The 18,429-nt window shown below is 44.3% G+C and overlaps 2 protein-coding genes across 2 annotated transcripts in view; one reads left to right on the forward strand and one right to left on the reverse strand.

The window, feature by feature from the left end:
* Positions 1-736, forward strand: part of endog (endonuclease G) — a 7,713-nt gene extending 6,977 nt beyond the window's left edge. The window contains exon 6 of the mRNA XM_078251712.1: positions 259-736. Within this exon, the coding sequence (XP_078107838.1) occupies positions 259-489 (231 nt within the window). The 3' untranslated portion in view covers positions 490-736. The remainder of the gene's footprint in view (positions 1-258) is intronic.
* Positions 632-18,282, reverse strand: LOC144518794 (transcription termination factor 1-like). The gene is made up of 11 exons (XM_078251711.1): positions 18,181-18,282; positions 14,230-14,786; positions 13,070-13,194; positions 11,529-11,714; positions 9,561-9,639; positions 9,044-9,168; positions 5,068-5,254; positions 4,519-4,608; positions 4,055-4,120; positions 3,000-3,085; positions 632-1,698 (listed from the first exon to the last, which is right to left on the reverse strand). The coding sequence occupies exons 1-11, from the start codon at positions 18,181-18,183 to the stop codon at positions 1,499-1,501; spliced, it is 1,704 nt and encodes a 567-aa protein (XP_078107837.1). The 5' UTR covers positions 18,184-18,282; the 3' UTR covers positions 632-1,498.
* Between the last annotated feature and the right edge of the window lie 147 nt (positions 18,283-18,429).

Genomic DNA, 18,429 nt, shown 5'->3' on the forward strand with positions numbered 1-18,429 from the left:
CTGGGACCCAGAGGACCCCACCAGGGTCGTGTCCTTCTTCAAGGTGAGTCTGTGATGAAGTACATACTGGGACCCAGAGGACCCCACCAGGGTCGTGTCCTCCTGTTATCGTTGTTGAGCGTTGCTCTCTAAACCCGGTCACTTGGAAAGGAAGTAGAGCAGCTGTACTAACCCTTGTGTCAGGGCTTTAACTCGGGTGTGTTCAGTCGGCCGGATCTGTGTTTATATACCGATGTGATGATGTCACTGTGTGGTCAGGTGCTGATCCTGGAGCAGGGGGGCGGCCGGGGGGTGGAGCTTCGCTCCTACGTTTTACCAAACGAACCAATCGATGAGAAGATTCCTCTGGAGCGTTTCCTGGTTCCCATAGAAACCATCGAGAGGGCGTCGGGACTCCAGTTTGTCCCCAACATCATGAAGAGGACCAGCAGCCTGCAGGCCGTCGCCGCTACCCACAATGCACTGCAGCCGGCCCTTACCGCTGGATAAACTGTTCTACCCACAATGCCCTGCAGCAGACCATCACCACTGGATAAACTGCCCTACCCACAATGCCCTGCACATCTCCACAGCTGTTGATATTGTTTGAGTGAAATGTTCAGTTAGTTCATAATCTTCTCAGGAAACTCTGAAAGTTTGGAGATATTTAATATTTCAAAGATGCATGCTGATTTCAGATGATGTAGAAATGAAAACACTTTAAATGTAAATTAAACTAATAAATGTTCAGACGCTCGCTGGCTTTGTTTTCTCTGAATTATTAAATGAATGTGTAAGGCTGAGAGAGATGCACCCCCGTACAGCTGAATGGATCAATCCGCTGAAAGAGCTGCACCCCCGTACAGCAGCGAGACCGGAGTCTCCTTAAAAAGTAGATTCTCTGCTGTACTTTGCTGCAGATATAGTCTACGTGATGGGTCCAGGAAAAGTCACTGTCCACGTGCACTCCAAGGTATCTGAAAGATGAATTTTGTTTTATGGTTTGATTGTAAATGGTGCCGAAGATAATCTCGTCAGTTTTCTGTGTATTGAGGATGAATGGATCCATCCGCTGAGAGATGCACCCCCGTACAGCTGAATGGATCCATCCGTGAGAGAGATGCACCCCTATACAGCTGAATGGATCCATCCACTGAGAGATGCACCCCCGTACAGCTGAATGGATCCATCCACTGAGAGATGCACCCCCGTACAGCTGAATGGATCGATCCGGTGTTTTATGATCATGTCCTACGTGGCGTACTGCCCCTTTAAATCATCTTTAATCACCTTCTGATCAGTCATATGGATCACTGCAGGACGGCTTTCTTTCATCTTTTATCAAAATTTACAAAACATTTCATCACAGTTACAAAACTCATCAGGCCTTCAAATTAAAGTATGAATACACTTCCTGTCAGGATCAGTGATGTCACAGGTGTCTGTGTTCAGTCCGAGCGCTGACAGCCAAACGCACTAAAGAAAGGGAGGGGCCTGCTGTATCCTGATTGGCTGTCAGCTAACTGTTGTCCAGCTCCTGGAAGTCGTCTGCGTCCTCGCTGTTCTCCGAGGGGAAGATGTGAGAGAGAAGGTAGCGTTTCTCCCCCTGCACCCCCCCCCCCTCCTCCTCCCCCTTCCCACCCTCTTCCTCCTCCTCCTCTCTCTTCAGTCTCTCCTTTAGGAGCGGAGCCACTTTCTGATGCAGGAAGTCAATGATCTCTGGAACAACAGACAGACAGGCAGGTCAGAGAGACAGACAGGCAGGTCAGAGAGACAGACAGCGTCTCCAAACTTTTGACTGGTTCTGTATATAACTAAATAAAAGATGTATAATATCTATACAGTATCTCACAAAAGTGAGTACACCCTTCACTCCAATGTAAAGTATGAAGTGTACAGCTTGTATAACAGAGTAAAGTATGAAGTGTACAGCTTGTATAACAGAGTAAAGTATGAAGTGTACAGCTTGTATAACAGAGTAAATGTGCTGTCCCCTCAAAATAACTCAACACACAGCCATTAATGTCTAAACCCTGGCAACTAAAGTCAGTCCACCCCTATGTTAGATTCCCATAGAGGCAGGCAGACTTTTATTTTGAAAGGCCAGTTATTTCATGGATCCAGGATACTATGATCCTGATAAAGTTCCCTTGGTCCCCCCATCATCACATACCCTTCACCATACCCCCCCATCATCACATTCACCATGCACCCCCATCATCACATACCCTTCACCATACCCCCATCATCACATACCCTTCACCATACTCCCCATCATCACATACCCTTCACCATACCCCTCATCATCACATACCCTTCACATACATCATCACATACCCTTCCATCATCATCACATACCCTTCACCATACCTAGAGATCGGCATGGGGTACTTTCCATAAAATTATCTCTTAATGCAAATCCAACCAGCTATTAGACTAACTGAAATACAACCATGTTAATCTCTAGGTATGGTGAAGGGTCTGTGATGATGGGGGGGTATGGTGAAGGGTATGTGATGATGTGGGGGTATGGTGAAGGGTATGTGATGATGTGGGGGTATGGTGAAGGGTATGTGATGATGGGGGGGGTATGGTGAAGGGTATGTGATGATGGGGGGGGTATGGTGAAGGGTCTGTGATGATGGGGGGGTATGGTGAAGGGTATGTGATGATGTGGGGGTATGGTGAAGGGTATGTGATGATGTGGGGGTATGGTGAAGGGTGTCTGACGTCTGATTATGTCACAATATATCTTATAAATGACTACGTCTGATTATATCACAATATATCTTATAAATGACTACGTCTGATTATATCACAATATATCTTATAAATGACTACGTCTGATTATATCACAATATATCTTCTTATTAATGACGTCTGATTATATCACAATAAATCTTATTAATGAGTGGGATGCAAAACGCTGTAGAATTCACACTATACAGTTTAAAAAACCTGATGAAGTAAAGTAGTACTACCTGATAAAGTACTACCTGATAAAGTACTGCAGTACTAACCTCCGTAGGATAAACTGGTCCAGTTGGGAACTCTGGAAACTTTGAGTCTGTGGAAAGTCTTCTGAACGCATATCGGAGTTACGTCACTGAAACACACACACACACACACACACACACACACACACACACACACACACACACACATTAGTACTACCGCAACGGGGACACTTTATACCGTAACACACTGAATAATAATGTCTTTCTGTGAAAGTAACAATAAATGAATGTTACTAGGGCTGGATACTACTCTACTTACTACTATACACCATCACATACTACTATACACCAACACATACTACTATACCATCACATACTACTCTACACCAACACATACTACTCTACACCAACACATACTACTCTACACCAACACATACTACTCTACGCCATCACATACTACTCTACACCATCACATACTACTCTACGCCATCACATACTACTCTACACCATCACATACTACTCTACACCATCACATACTAATCTACACAACACATACTACTCTACACCATCACATACTACTCTACACCATCACATACTACTCTACGTACTACAGTACCAACACCGTGACTGTGATACTAGTTCCTAAACAATATTTCTTTTGATACTAATGCCATAAAACAAAAAGAAATGACATCATCACACACTACAGAACAAATCTTTGTGTTTATGTTCCATCAAAGCATCTCTGTGTAACGTCAGACAGCCAATCACAGACATGATTACATCTTGGTAGAAGCAGCTGCGTGCTGATTGGCTTACTGACGCTGATGAGATTTACTCCTTAGGGATTGAATAACGAGGACTTTTCTTACTCAATACTTTAGTTTAGATGCAGTTCGGTTGGAGCCTTAACAAGTATTATTATATATTATTATATAATATATATAATATATTAGATCTATTATATATATATATATATATATATAAAAAAATATATTATATAACAAGTATTATTATATATAAAATAACAAGTTTCATTATATATTTGGTACCCGGCGGCATTAATGTTTGAGACCGACAGCAGTCTCAAACATTTGCGGTATGACCTTTGACATTACCCAATAGCCTGAGCGACGTCGTCCCAGTCGATGTCGGCCATGTCGTCCACACGCATGTTGAACAGTCTGAAACACAGGATTATTATTATTACATTATTTTTACATAAACTGGGAAATTATTCCTTTGTGTTTGATGTTGAAACTTAAAGCCACAACAAAAATACATAATTTCATCGTTTGTTACTGTTTGCACCAATCACCAAGGCAAGGTAACTTACTGTGGCAATAAACCAGAAATCTCTTAGTTAGAACACTTGATTCAATCTCTAATTAATTACATTAATTATCAGTCCAAGTTGTTTTAAGCTAAATAAACACTTTAACATTCAGCTGAGCTGAATTAAAGAATCAACTATCCATATACTTTGGCATGTGCGTTATATCCTGTTTCCTTCCAAATGAAACCTGTCCACCGTTGTCGGGGTTTTATTTTGAAAGGATGTGTGTGTGTTATGTGACCTTACGTGTTGATGAGGAGGATTTTAGCCTCGAGTCCTCCGGGTCCTCTGTTAAAGGTGACTGGGGAACCGAGTCTGTACTTAAGCAGAGAGAACCTGGAAATACATCATCATCATCATTATTATTATTATTATTATTATCATAATTATCATCATCATTATTATTATATAACCACTTCAGCAGGGAGAACCCTAACCCCAGAGAGACCTGAACCAGTGAAGACCTTTTGATGTTTTTGGATGTTTTTGTCGGAGAGGTTTAAGGCAGCGGGGAGATTTACGTGGGAAAAAGAATCAAAAGTGTCAAAAAAGTGATGAAAACATTTGAAAATGTGATAAAAAATTTGGGAAAAAAAACATTCAAAAGGGATAAAAAATAAGTCTAGTGTTGTTATCTGCTGTACTGAGCACTTGATTCAGCACTGGCCCCAGGACCGGGTCTGTTGTGTTGTATTGTGTGTACGTTATGTTGGGTTATTTGTGTGTGTGTGTGTGTGTGTGTGTGTGTGTGTGTGTGTGTGTGTGTGTGTGTGTGTGTGTGTGTGTGTGCTTTACCATTTGAGTCGGCACTGGGTCCAGGACCGGGTCCTGACCTGCTGGCTGATGTTTTTCCAGGGCAGGTTGTTACACAGCTGGTTTCTGGTCAAACCAGGACTCTGCTGGACCAGATCTTCCAGGTACGCCTTCAGAGCCCGCTTCAACTGGGACTCTTCTTCTGGACTCCACGACCCCCGTCCCTCAGCTGCAGGGACAAAACCAATAAATATATGTTCAATATATATACAGGTAACACACACCTCACCCTGCAGCTGGAGAGGGAAAAACACATAAATATTAAATTATTAAAATTCTATTATTTAGCATTTCAGAACAGTTTTTAAGTCCATATTAACAATGGAAAGCCGTTCTTACCAGAGGATCTTAACTGGGAATCAAATGAATGCAAAGAAAGTGACTTTATGAACTTGACTTTAAGAATGTAATTATTTATTTACTGTAAACAAAAGAAAAATGTGTGAATCTGTCATTATTGCACAATTCCTCCAAGTCCCGAACTAAAACCTAAAGATCCCTGTCCATACCAGAGTCCATCTAGTGTTTAGTAACTCCTAAATAATGTAGATTCCTCACTGACGTCCAGTGATCAGCGGTTAATGAGACAGAGTTTGGACTCTGCAGCAGTTCCTGTTTGCTGCTTTCTCCGTGGAGTACAGGCTGTGTATCCGTGAAAACTACTGTCCCCCTCGACGGCCATGTATAAGACGGGTCAGGTGAGACTACTGTCCCCCTCGATGGCCATGTATAAGACGGGTCAGGTGAAACTACCGTCCTCTTCGACGGCCATGTATAAGACGGGTCAGGTGAAACTACCGTCCTCCTCGACGGCCATGTATAAGACGGGTCAGGTGAAACTACCGTCCCTCCCTCGACGGCCATGTATAAGACGGGTCAGGTGAAACTACTGTCCTCCTCGACGGCCATGTATAAGACGGGTCAGGTGAAACTACTGTCCCCTCGACGGCCATGTATAAGACGGGTCAGGTGAAACTACTGTCCCCCTCGACGGCCATGTATAAGACGGGTCAGGTGAAACTACTGTCCCCCTCGACGGCCATGTATAAGACGGGTCAGGTGAAACTACCGTCCTCCTCGACGGCCATGTATAAGACGGGTCAGGTGAGACTACTGTCCCCCTCGACGGCCATGTATAAGACGGGTCAGGTGAAACTACCGTCCTCCTCGACGGCCATGTATAAGACGGGTCAGGTGAGACTACTGTCCCCCTCGACGGCCATGTATAAGACGGGTCAGGTGAAACTACCGTCCCTCCTCGACGGCCATGTATAAGACGGGTCAGGTGAGACTACCGTCCCCCTCGACGGCCATGTATAAGACGGGTCAGGTGAGACTACTGTCCCCCTCGACGGCCATGTATAAGACGGGTCAGGTGAAACTACCGTCCTCCTCGACGGCCATGTATAAGACGGGTCAGGTGAAACTACCGTCCTCCTCGACGGCCATGTATAAGACGGGTCAGGTGAAACTACCGTCCTCTTCGACGGCCATGTATAAGACGGGTCAGGTGAGACTACTGTCCCCCTCGACGGCCATGTATAAGACGGGTCAGGTGAGACTACTGTCCCTCCCTCGACGGCCATGTATAAGACGGGTCAGGTGAGACTACTGTCCCCCTCGACGGCCATGTATAAGACGGGTCAGGTGAAACTACTGTCCCCCTCGACGGCCATGTATAAGACGGGTCAGGTGAGACTACTGTCCCCCTCGACGGCCATGTATAAGACGGGTCAGGTGAAACTACTGTCCTCCTCGACGGCCATGTATAAGACGGGTCAGGTGAGACTACTGTCCCTCCCTCGACGGCCATGTATAAGACGGGTCAGGTGAGACTACTGTCCCCCTCGACGGCCGTGTATAAGACGGGTCAGGTGAGACTACTGTCCTCTTCGACGGCCATGTATAAGACGGGTCAGGTGAGACTACTGTCCCCCTCGACGGCCATGTATAAGACGGGTCAGGTGAAACTACTGTCCCCTCGACGGCCATGTATAAGACGGGTCAGGTGAAACTACTGTCCCCCTCGACGGCCATGTATAAGACGGGTCAGGTGAAACTACCGTCCCCCTCGACGGCCATGTATAAGACGGGTCAGGTGAGACTACCGTCCCCCTCGACGGCCATGTATAAGACGGGTCAGGTGAAACTACTGTCCCCCTCGACGGCCATGTATAAGACGGGTCAGGTGAAACTACTGTCCCCTCGACGGCCATGTAGAAGACGGGTCAGAACATGCCAACCATAGTACGTCTTTAAGGCCCGAGTCCTCTACGATGCTGACAGGTCTGCAGTTAGTTGCCACCTGTTTAGGAAGAGCTGTAGTCATTTTTTGGATTTGGTTTCATCAACAGGTCGGCTAGTAGCACTCTCCAAAATACTGCTTAGCCTGAGCCCGCTAGCATCAACCTGAGTCACGTTAATTAGCTCGTAGCTGGTAGCTCAAGCTTGACGTGCTTCGTGATATCTTAATTCAGCTTTACACAACGTGCATATGGTTTAGACTTGTCTACGAGCCGTCTGGGAGTTTAGGAAAATAAAAAGCTCCATTCAGAGTTATTGCTGCTGTGTTTCTCCATCATGCTGCAGCCTGCAGCAGCAGGATGTGTGTTGTTGTAACTCACTGATTAATAACAGAGTGTGTAGTGTTGATTAATAACAGTGTGTATGGTTGATTAATAACAGTGTGTGTAGTGTTGATTAATAACAGTGTGTATGGTTGATTAATAACAGTGTGTGTAGTGGTGATTAATAACAGTGTGTGTAGTGCATAACAGTAGTGTAGTGTTGATTAATAACAGTGTGTATGGTTGATTAATAACAGTGTGTGTAGTGTTGATTAATAACTGTGTGTATGGTTGATTAATAACAGTGTGTGTAGTGGTGATTAATAACAGTGTGTGTAGTGTTGATTAATAACTGTGTGTGTAGTGTAACTCATTAATAACAGTGTGTGTAGTGTTGATTAATAACAGTGTGTGTAGGGCTGATTAATAACAGTGTGTGTAGGGTTGATTAATAACAGTGTGTGTAGGGTTGATTAATAACAGTGTGTGTAGTGTTGATTAATAACAGTGTGTGTAGTGTTGATTAATAACTGTGTGTGTAGTGTAACTCATTAATAACAGTGTGTGTAGTGTTGATTAATAACAGTGTGTGTAGGGTTGATTAATAACAGTGTGTGTAGGGTTGATTAATAACAGTGTGTGTAGTGTTGATTAATAACAGTGTGTAGGGTTGATTAATAACAGTGTGAGGGTTGATTAATAACAGTGTGTGTAGGGTTGATTAATAACAGTGTGTGTAGGGTTGATTAATAACAGTGTGTGTAGGGTTGATTAATAACAGTGTGTGTAGGGTTGATTAATAACAGTGTGTGTAGGGTTGATTAATAACAGTGTGTGTAGGGTTGATTAATAACAGTGTGTGTAGGGTTGATTAATAACAGTGTGTGTAGTGTTGATTAATAACAGTGTGTGTAGGGTTGAGTAATAACAGTGTGTGTAGGGTTGATTAATAACAGTGTGTGTAGGGTTGATTAATAACAGTGTGTGTAGGATTGATTAATAACAGTGTGTGTAGGGTTGATTAATAACAGTGTGTGTAGGTGTGTGTAGGGTTGATTAATAACAGTGTGTGTAGTGTAACTCATTAATAACAGTGTGTGTAGTGTTGATTAATAACAGTGTGTGTAGGGTTGATTAATAACAGTGTGTGTAGGGTTGATTAATAACAGTGTGTGTAGGATTGATTAATAACAGTGTGTGTAGGGTTGATTAATAACAGTGTGTGTAGGGTTGATTAATAACAGTGTGTGTAGGGTTGATTAATAACAGTGTGTGTAGTGTTGATTAATAACAGTGTGTGTAGGGTTGATTAATAACAGTGTGTGTAGGGTTGATTAATAACAGTGTGTGTAGGGTTGTAAGAGGAGTTGAGACAAGGTGTCGGCGTTTACCGATGTGGGTGAAGCGTTTCTCTAAGGCATACACGCTGCGGTCCATCTTCTCAGCGATCTTCTTCCAGTCGTTACCATGGAGATTTTGTAACTTCGTCAGAGAACGCACCTCCTCCTCCGAGAACCTGAACGAGGACGCAAACAGACAGAACACGGACAGGAAGTTCCACAGGGAGAACACAAACAAACAGGAAGTTCCACATTGAGAACTTTGAAGTCCAGTTCAGACCAAAGATTGAGGACGAGATGAGAGTAAACTTTAGTCTCCCTGAGAGTCTCCGGTCTGCAGCGTTCTGAAAGCTGCCAGTTTCCACCAATGAGACGAGACGCTGCATCATCTCCATAGAAACCACTTTTTGTAGCTGGATATCAGTTGTAGCACCAGCTGACTTCTCTATTGGCTGTTGAAACAGGAGATGTCTCTTACGTTGTTTGGTCTCGTCGTGACTCTTTGGTCTGAACAGGACTACTCCTCCGTGTCGGAGGATAGGGTTTAGGGTTAAAGACAGATACTGACTGTCCCATGTTGTTCCTTTCATCAAACATCTTCTTGACTCTCATGGCAACCTGATGACAAGTACGAGGAATCCCCTCAGCTGGAGAGAGACAGGCAGACAGGTTAGAGAGACAGACAGGCAGACAGGTTAGAGAGACAGACAGGCAGACAAGTTAGAGAGACAGACAGGTTAAACAGAAAGGCAGGTCACAGAGACAGACAGGTTAGAGAGACAGACAGGTCACAGAGACAGACAGGTGAGATAGATATATATACAGTGGGGAGAACAAGTATTTGATACACTGCTGATTTTGCAGGTTTTCCTACTTACAAAGCATGTAGAGGTCTGTAATCTTTATCATAGGTACTCTTCAACTGTAAGAGACAGAATCTAAAACAAAAATCCAGAAAATCACATTGTATGATTTTTAAATAATTAATTTGCATTGTATTGCCTGACATAAGTATTTGATCACCTACCAACCAGTAAGAAGTCCGGCTCTCACAGACCTGTTAGTTTTTCTTTAAGAAGCCCTCCTGTTCTCCACTCATTACCTGTATTAACTGCACCTGTTTGAACTTGTTACCTGTATAAAAGACACCTGTCCACACACGCAATCAAACAGACTCCAACCTCTCCACAATGGCCAAGACCAGAGAGCTGTGTAAGGACATCAGGGATAAAATTGTAGACCTGTACAAGGCTGGGATGGGCTACAGGACAATAGGCAAGCAGCTTGGTGAGAAGGCAACAACTGTTGGCGCAATTACTAGAAAATGTTAGAAGTTCAAGGTGACGGTCAATCTCCCTCGGTCTGGGGCTCCATGCAAGATCTCACCTCGTGGGGCATCAATGATCATGAGGAAGGTGAGGGATCAGCCCAGAACTACACGGCAGGACCTGGTCAATGACCTGAAGAGAGCTGGGTCCACAGTCTCAAAGAAAACCATTAGTAACACACTACGCCGTCATAGATTAAAATCCTGCAGCGCACGCAAGGTCCCCCTGCTCAAGCCAGCGCATGTCCAGGCCCATCTGAAGTTTGCCAATGACCATCTGGATGATCCAGAGGAGGAATGGGAGAAGGTCATGTGGTCTGATGAGACAAAAATAGGTTTTGGTCTAAACTCCACTCGCCGTGTTTGGAGGAAGAAGAAGGATGAGTACAACCCCAAGAACACCATCCCAACCGTGAAACATGGAGGTGGAAACATCATTCTTTGGGGATGCTTTTCTGCAAAGGGGACAGGACGACTGCACCGTATTGAGGAGAGGATGGATGGGGCCATGTATCGCGAGATCTTGGCCAACAACCTCCTTCCCTCAGTAAGAGCATTGAAGATGGGTCGTGGCTGGGTCTTCCAGCATGACAATGACCCGAAACACACAGCCAGGGCAACTAAGGAGTGGCTCCGTAAGAAGCATCTCAAGGTCCTGGAGTGGCCTAGCCAGTCTCCAGACCTGAACCCCATAGAAAGTCTTTGGAGGGAGCTGAAAGTCCGTATTGCCCAGCGACAGCCCCGAAACCTGAAGGATCTGGAGAAGGTCTGTATGGAGGAGTGGGCCAAAATCCCTGCTGCAGTGTGTGCAAACCTGGTCAAGAACTACAGGAAACGTATGATCTCTGTAATTGCAAACACAGGTTTCTGTACCAAATATTAAGTTCTGCTTTTCTGATGTATCAAATACTTATGTCATGCAATAAAATGCAAATTAATTACTTAAAAATCATACAATGTGATTTTCTGGATTTTTATTTTAGATTCCGTCTCTTACAGTTGAAGAGTACCTATGATAAAGATTACAGACTTCTACATGCTTTGTAAGTAGGAAAACCTGCAAAATCAGCAGTGTATCAAATACTTGTTCTCCCCACTATATATAGATATATATATATATATATATATATATATATATATATATATATATATATATATATATATATATATATATTTGATGAAGATGTTTGTGAGTTAATGTTTGCATACCGATCCTCTCCAGGAAGTGATGTTGTACTCTCAGCTTCCTGATATGTCGCTCCTGATCTTTGTATCTCTGAGGAAACAGAAGCTGATTGGCTGAGCTGATGCCCGTCAGAGCCAGGAAGTCAGCCACGTTCTTTCCAATCTGCTCGTTCTCCTCCCGAGAGCAACGGCCCCAACGCAGAGACACACCTGTAGGATTATGACACTTACTAGTATTAATATTATTAAAGGGGTGGTTCAGAATTTTGGACATAGGACCTCATTTCCAAGTTAGCCAGTGTGTTATTTGCACAATGCATTGAACTGTAACGTTATCTCCACTAACGTTGTCAGTCTCAATCTATCAGTAGCAGCTAGGCTAACGTTATGAAAGGGGCTAGCTTCATTAGCTAGAGTAGCCTACCAAAAGTTATTACCTGTTCATCAGTAGCTGTTGGTGCATCTGGAAAGACGGATGGAACCACATTCGTTGTCAGTGACTTGTGGTCCTTCAGATTGCGGGGTTTTTCAAAGTCATCTGGTCTAAAATGATCACTACACATTCGCCACTTGAGTAGAGTCTCCGCTGGTGTCTCAATGTCCAAGCTAGCAGCAAGAAGCCACAGTCAGTTCCTTTCTGACTACTACTACTACTACTACTACTACTACAGCAGCAAGAAGCCACAGTCGGTTCCTTTCTGACTACTACTAGTACTACTACTACAGCAGCAAGAAGCCACAGTCGGTTCCTTTCTGACTACTACTACTACTACTACTACTACTACAGCTTAAGAAGCCACAGACGGTTCCTTTCTGGATCTCCCAATGGAAATTTGTGGAAACTTTGTGGTGCCCATCTGTTTGGTTTATTTTTACAATTTCTAAATGCACACTGAATCACCATGTTGCCTAGTGCTTAGTTTCCAATCCAATGCTTAAATACCAATGTACTAAGCTACTACTAGCTAGGTGTCCTGACTGGAGTGTGCTTCTCTGTTTACTTTTCGGCGCAGTACTACTAACCGGAGCAAAGTAAAATTCCACCGCTGCTGAGAAACTCGTCCCTCAAAATGTAATGCGATCATTGAGATGTAAGATAGTTTTATTTATAACATTATTCTATCAACAAAGACATTTATATCGATAGTCGGGCTTTATAATTTATTAGCCTCGGGTGTACTGTGGAGTGGATAAGACTGTTTTAGTGGCAGGCTAGCAGATACTATTGACTTGCGCTAGCCTAGCAGCAGCTAACTCTGCAGCTGGAAGGACTGGATGAAAAGTGTTGAAAACGGTCTCCACTGATAAATAACACACTGGCTCACTTGGAAATGAGCTCCTATGTCCAAAATTCTGAACCACCCCTTTAATATTACACTAATAGGGCTGTCATAACTGGCCAAAAAGGACGTTTGAATATTCGTTCTAAAAAACAGAGGTTTAAATATATTGGATTATCTATAAGAGGGAAACCAGTATAAAGGGAGACAGAACTCAAAGTATTACAGTAATAAAGTATTTATGTGTTAACGTACCTGTATTACAGTATTACAGTATTCATGTACCTTGCTGTTTGAAGTTTCTGAAGCGATGCAGGTCGTATCTCAGCAGTTTCTTGACCTCATCGACTGATTTCTTCTTCACGTCCGGAACAAACTCCTGCAGCTCGTCCAACAGGAACGCGTCCACACTGACACACAGGAAGTACAGGGTTAACACACAGGAAGTACAGGGTTAACACTTGTTGCTGACAACATATTTGAAGAAAGAAAGCAGTTGAACATGAATGTGGTTCAATCTCTAAGAGACTCAAAAACACAGAAGCTGATTGGCAGGAATATAAATTGCATGCTGGTCTCATTTGTAAGGGTGTCACGTGGCCACGCCCCCATGACTCGTCCGGTCGGCTTGCCAAGTGGCCACGCCCCCATGTCTCGTCCGGTCGGCTTGCCAAGTGGCCACGCCCCCATGTCTCGTCCGGTCGGCTTGCCAAGTGGCCACGCCCCCATGTCTCGTCCGGTCGGCTTGCCAAGTGGCCACGCCCCCATGTCTGTCGTCGGCTGCGCCCCCATGTTCGTCCGGTCGGCTTGCCAAGTGGCCACGCCCCCATGTCTCGTCCGGTCGGCTTGCCAAGTGGCCACGCCCCCATGTCTCGTCCGGTCGGCTTGCCAAGTGGCCACGCCCTCATGACTCACGTGTTGAAGTGCTGCGAGTCAACCTCCTGTAACTTAGCTAGAGCCAGTCAGAAGTTACAATTGCAATTGCAGAACTTGAACCCCCGCCTCTTTCACTGAAGTCGCCGGAGTGGAAGTATTTTGGATTTCCAGCATGTTGAGAGAAGACTACGGACATGGCGGTGTCATTGTTTGTGTTTGTTTTGTTGTGAACTTGAATGTCATCTTCTGTGAAGAAGACTGCAGTTACAAAAGAGAAACTAGATGGCAGGTTACAGATATGTTATTGTTACATTATGTTGTTAATAAAGGTTTTAAATGTGACAGTGTAGATCAAAGGTTAGTCTAAAGCTGGCATAGCAACCTGTGTTTTAAAAAACAGAAATGATCTTAGAATCAACAATGTAATCGAATCATGACACCCCTACTCATCTGTAGTTCTAATACAGATGGTTATATTTGGACTACAAAAGACAGAAGCAACAGAATTAACCCTGTTACCCCCCCCCCTCTAATAATAATAATAATAATAATAATAATAATAAACTCACTGCTCTACTGCGTCTTCTCTCCTCTTCTCTCCTCTTCCTCCCGTCTTCTTCTTCTTCATCATCTCTCTCCTCCTCTCCTCTTTTCTTTTCTTCTTCTCTACCAGACTCTCATCTTCCTGTGACATCACTTCCTCCACTCTCCCAGCTGTCTTCTTCTTCTTCTTCTTCTGGATGTCTGCTTCTCTGTGGTTCTGGGGTGTTGTTGCCATGGCGACACTCAGCCCGGTCTTGTCTTTCTTCTTCTTCTCCTCCTTTTTTTCTGTCACACTGGTTTCTATGACGACCTGTGTCTCCGTCTTCTTCTTCTTCTTCTGGCTGCCTTCATTTTCATCAACAGGAAGACTCTCCTCCTCTTCCTCCCTCTTCTTCTTCTTCTTCTTCTTCTTCTTCTCTGTCTCACTGGTCTCCATGACGACCTGCTCTTCCTCCCTTCTCCTCCTCTTCCTCTCCTCTCTGTCTGGTGTTGGGATGTCCACCGGTGTGGGACAGCTCTCCATCTCCCTCCTCCTCTTCTCAGGGGAGTCTGCCATCGTCATGACGATGGAGGGTTGGTTCTGCTGAAAAACAAGAAATAGTTCAGCGGTCCCTCCAGAAAAACGTGATTAAATGATCTCATAACTCAATGCAATCAGCCAAATATCATCTTTTCAAATACGCCGCACTTTCACGCAAAAATATGCGGGGCTTGCATGATGTCATAATCCCCGCATTTTGGTTGCTAAAAAGTCCCAAATATCTGAGCAAGAAGATGAAACGTGTTGTTTACTTCACACAAGAGCAGCTGTTTCCCCTGTTGCCATGGGAACGTTATGAAGTAACGTCATTACGCGACGTGACATCATCTAAAAGCTGTAAACCCCGCGATGAAGCCACGATGACACCACAGCTTTAAAAAGTTCTCGCCATATCATCCCATAAAACTGCATAAATATCCTGAACGTTCATCTCATGTTTCAAGAAAACGTGACGCATCATCAAGGATTTTAGACCAGAACTATCCTCATGTTTCTGGAGCACTGGTTTAGGTTGAAGTTTAGAGAGACAGACAGGCAGGCAGGCAGGCAGGCAGGCAGGCAGGCAGACAGGTAGACAGGCAGGCAGGCAGGCAGACAGGCAGACAGGCAGGCAGACAGACAGGCAGGCAGACAGACAGACAGACAGACAGGCAGGCAGGCAGGCAGGCAGACAGACAGGCAGGCAGACAGGCAGACAGACAAGCAGGCAGGCAGGCAGGCAGACAGACAGACAGGCAGGCAGGCAGGCAGACAGGCAGGCAGACAGGTAGACAGGCAGGCAGGCAGGCAGACAGACAGGCAGGCAGACAGGCAGGCAGGCAGGCAGGCAGGCAGGTAGACAGGCAGGCAGGCAGACAGACAGACAGGCAGACAGACAGACAGGCAGGCAGACAGACAGACAGGCAGGCAGGCAGGCAGGCAGACAGGTAGACAGGCAGGCAGACAGGCAGGCAGGCAGACAGGAGAAACTCTCCGTTACACAGAGACGCTCACGCAGTCGCAGCTGGAACATAAACACAAAGATTAGTTTTGTAGTGTGATGATGTCATTTCTTTTTGTTTTATTAGTATCTAAAGAAGTATTGTTTAGGAACCGGTATCACAGTCACGGCACCGCTACAGAGCATTTAGTACCGATCCTGTAGTGGAAAGTTTTATTTGCCATACTGATTTTTCTTTCATATATTATCCATTGCTGCATGGTTTTTATATTTTCATGACTGTATATGTATTTACTTTTATACAATACAATATTTCTATATCATATTATAATATAGAAGTTATAGGAATCTATTGTAAGTGCTCTAATATCTTAAAAGGAAACCATAGATTAATCTGCATCCGTAGCACTGAGGCTACGCCGCTCCCTCCCTCTGGTGTAGCCCCCACACTCAGTAGCACCTGGCAGAGAGCCAACTACAGCCTGAAGCAGTCTTTCCTGAAACAGTACAGACTCAGCAGTAAAACAATTACTGAGTCGACAAGAAATACAGTCCCTTCCTCTGTATGCTCAGCTTTTAAAACCCTGAGTTTTCTTTGTCTCGTTGACACATTCTCTCAGACGGCCTCCTTCTACTTGCAAGAGAATAAAGAAAATAACTCCAGCGTGTCAGACAATCTTAACTTCCAGCTTCATCACCGAACACCAAAGAGATTTTCCACAACAATCCCCAGCCCTGTGCCTCGGTCCGCCGAGCTGCATCAGACGCTGTCCTCTGATTGGACGCAGCGTTTCTAAAACCAGCGGCCGCTACTATCAGAGAGCCATTATACATCATCGATAAACACTCTAAGAAATATTTTGTGTTAGTTGAAAGAAAATATCAGCAGAGAACTTTAAAATGTAACTGTATTTGTTTTTATATTCATTCAATGTTCATTTTGTTCAATAACACAAAGTTAGAAATGATTTCCTTCCATTTGTTTTAAAAGGAACACGCCGACTTATTGGGACTTTATCTATCTCACCGTATTCCCCCAGAGTGAGGTAAGTCCATCTCCGTGGATATCATAACTCTGTCTGACGCACCCACTGCTAGCCTAGCTTAGCACAGATCCTGGAGGTAACTGGCTCCATCTAGCCTAGCTTAGCACAGATCCTGGAGGTAACAGGCTCCATCTAGCCTAGCTTAGCACAGATCCTGGAGGTAACCGGCTCCATCTAGCCTAGCTTAGCACAGATCCTGGAGGTAACCAGCTCCATCTAGCCTAGCTTAGCACAGATCCTGGAGGTAACCAGCTCCATCTAGCCTAGCTTAGCACAGATCCTGGAGGTAACCAGCTCCATCTAGCCTACTGCTCCCAATAAGTGACTAAATGACGCCAACATTTTACTATTTACATACACTATGTACAAATAACAAGGTCACATGACACACAGCCATCTTCTAACCGTCTATAAACTGGGAACTATATTCTCAGAAAGGTGAAGCACTGCTACTTCTGCTACCTGGGCTGGGTGATTAGCACCATTGTTACTTCCGTCAACAAAACCAATGTGATTAGTTAGCTAGTAGCAAACGTGACTGGTGACAATCACTCCGCCCAAGTAGCAGAAGTAGCAGTGCTTCTCCTTCTGAGAATATAGTTCCCAGTATGTATACGGTTAGAAGATGGCTGTGTGTCATGTGACCTTGTTATTTGTTCACGCTGTGACTCTAACCCTAACCACCGGGGGATACGGTGAATAAGACCCAATAAGTCGTCGTGTTCCTTTAAACTTAACAAGCAGTTTGTTGTATTTTATCTAACTGAGAACCATGCCAGTCTCAGCTGTAGTCCAGAGACCCCCCCCCCCATCTCACACCCTGACATTACCCATGATGCTTTGCATTAGATATCTTTACTTTATATCTCTATATAATATCTGACAGAGTACAGCCCTCCCCCCTGCTGAAACCTTTTTAAAGAAGCATCCAGTGACACGCAGTTTTCCAGATAAATTGTGACATAGTAGACTAGGGTAGACTAGTTTTTGGTAGTGAGTATACTGTAATTGTTTCCCTCCCAGCATTAGACACGCCCATCCCAGAACGGTGCGTCCCAGAGTGACGGCCCATGCGTATTTTGTAATGCTACCGCATAGCCTCATTTCCATGAGTTTCTTCAACGTTAATGTTTACTCAGTGGTGTAGTCTACCTGATACGCAGGTATACACAGAAAGCTCCAGGATTTCCATATACCCTCTTAATGTCCAATGACACGCAACAACATACTTTGCATTATATTTTTGATATATTTTACTGTCATCTGTGTTTTTCTTCTTCACATCGGCTAAATAAAGGGATTTCCACCGTAAATTGGTGCATTAAACTGTGTCAGAATACAGGAAATGAAGTCGTTGATGATCAAAACTTCCCTGGGGGAGGACACCCAGACCCACCATGATGATATGCGTTAATACATGTTTTAATGTTTCTATAGTTTAATATCTTACCATCTCGGACTATCCTCTGCGGCTGCACGCGGACTGGTAGGCGGCACGCTGCTTGTTTATTTCCTGCTCTCTAACTGCGCATGCGCAGGGCGCCTCAAAGATCAAGCGTTGAAGAGGTCTCACTCTGACGGAGTTTCCGTTTGTTTTCTCTGCAGAGCTGAAATGTAACGAAATACTTTTACTCACGATGTTTAAGGTACTTGTTCTTTGATTTAATTAAGTTTATGTTCTGTTTCCACATGTTTCAAT

Source organism: Sander vitreus, chromosome 5, assembly GCF_031162955.1.
Source record: "Sander vitreus isolate 19-12246 chromosome 5, sanVit1, whole genome shotgun sequence".
NCBI lineage: Eukaryota > Metazoa > Chordata > Actinopteri > Perciformes > Percidae > Sander > Sander vitreus.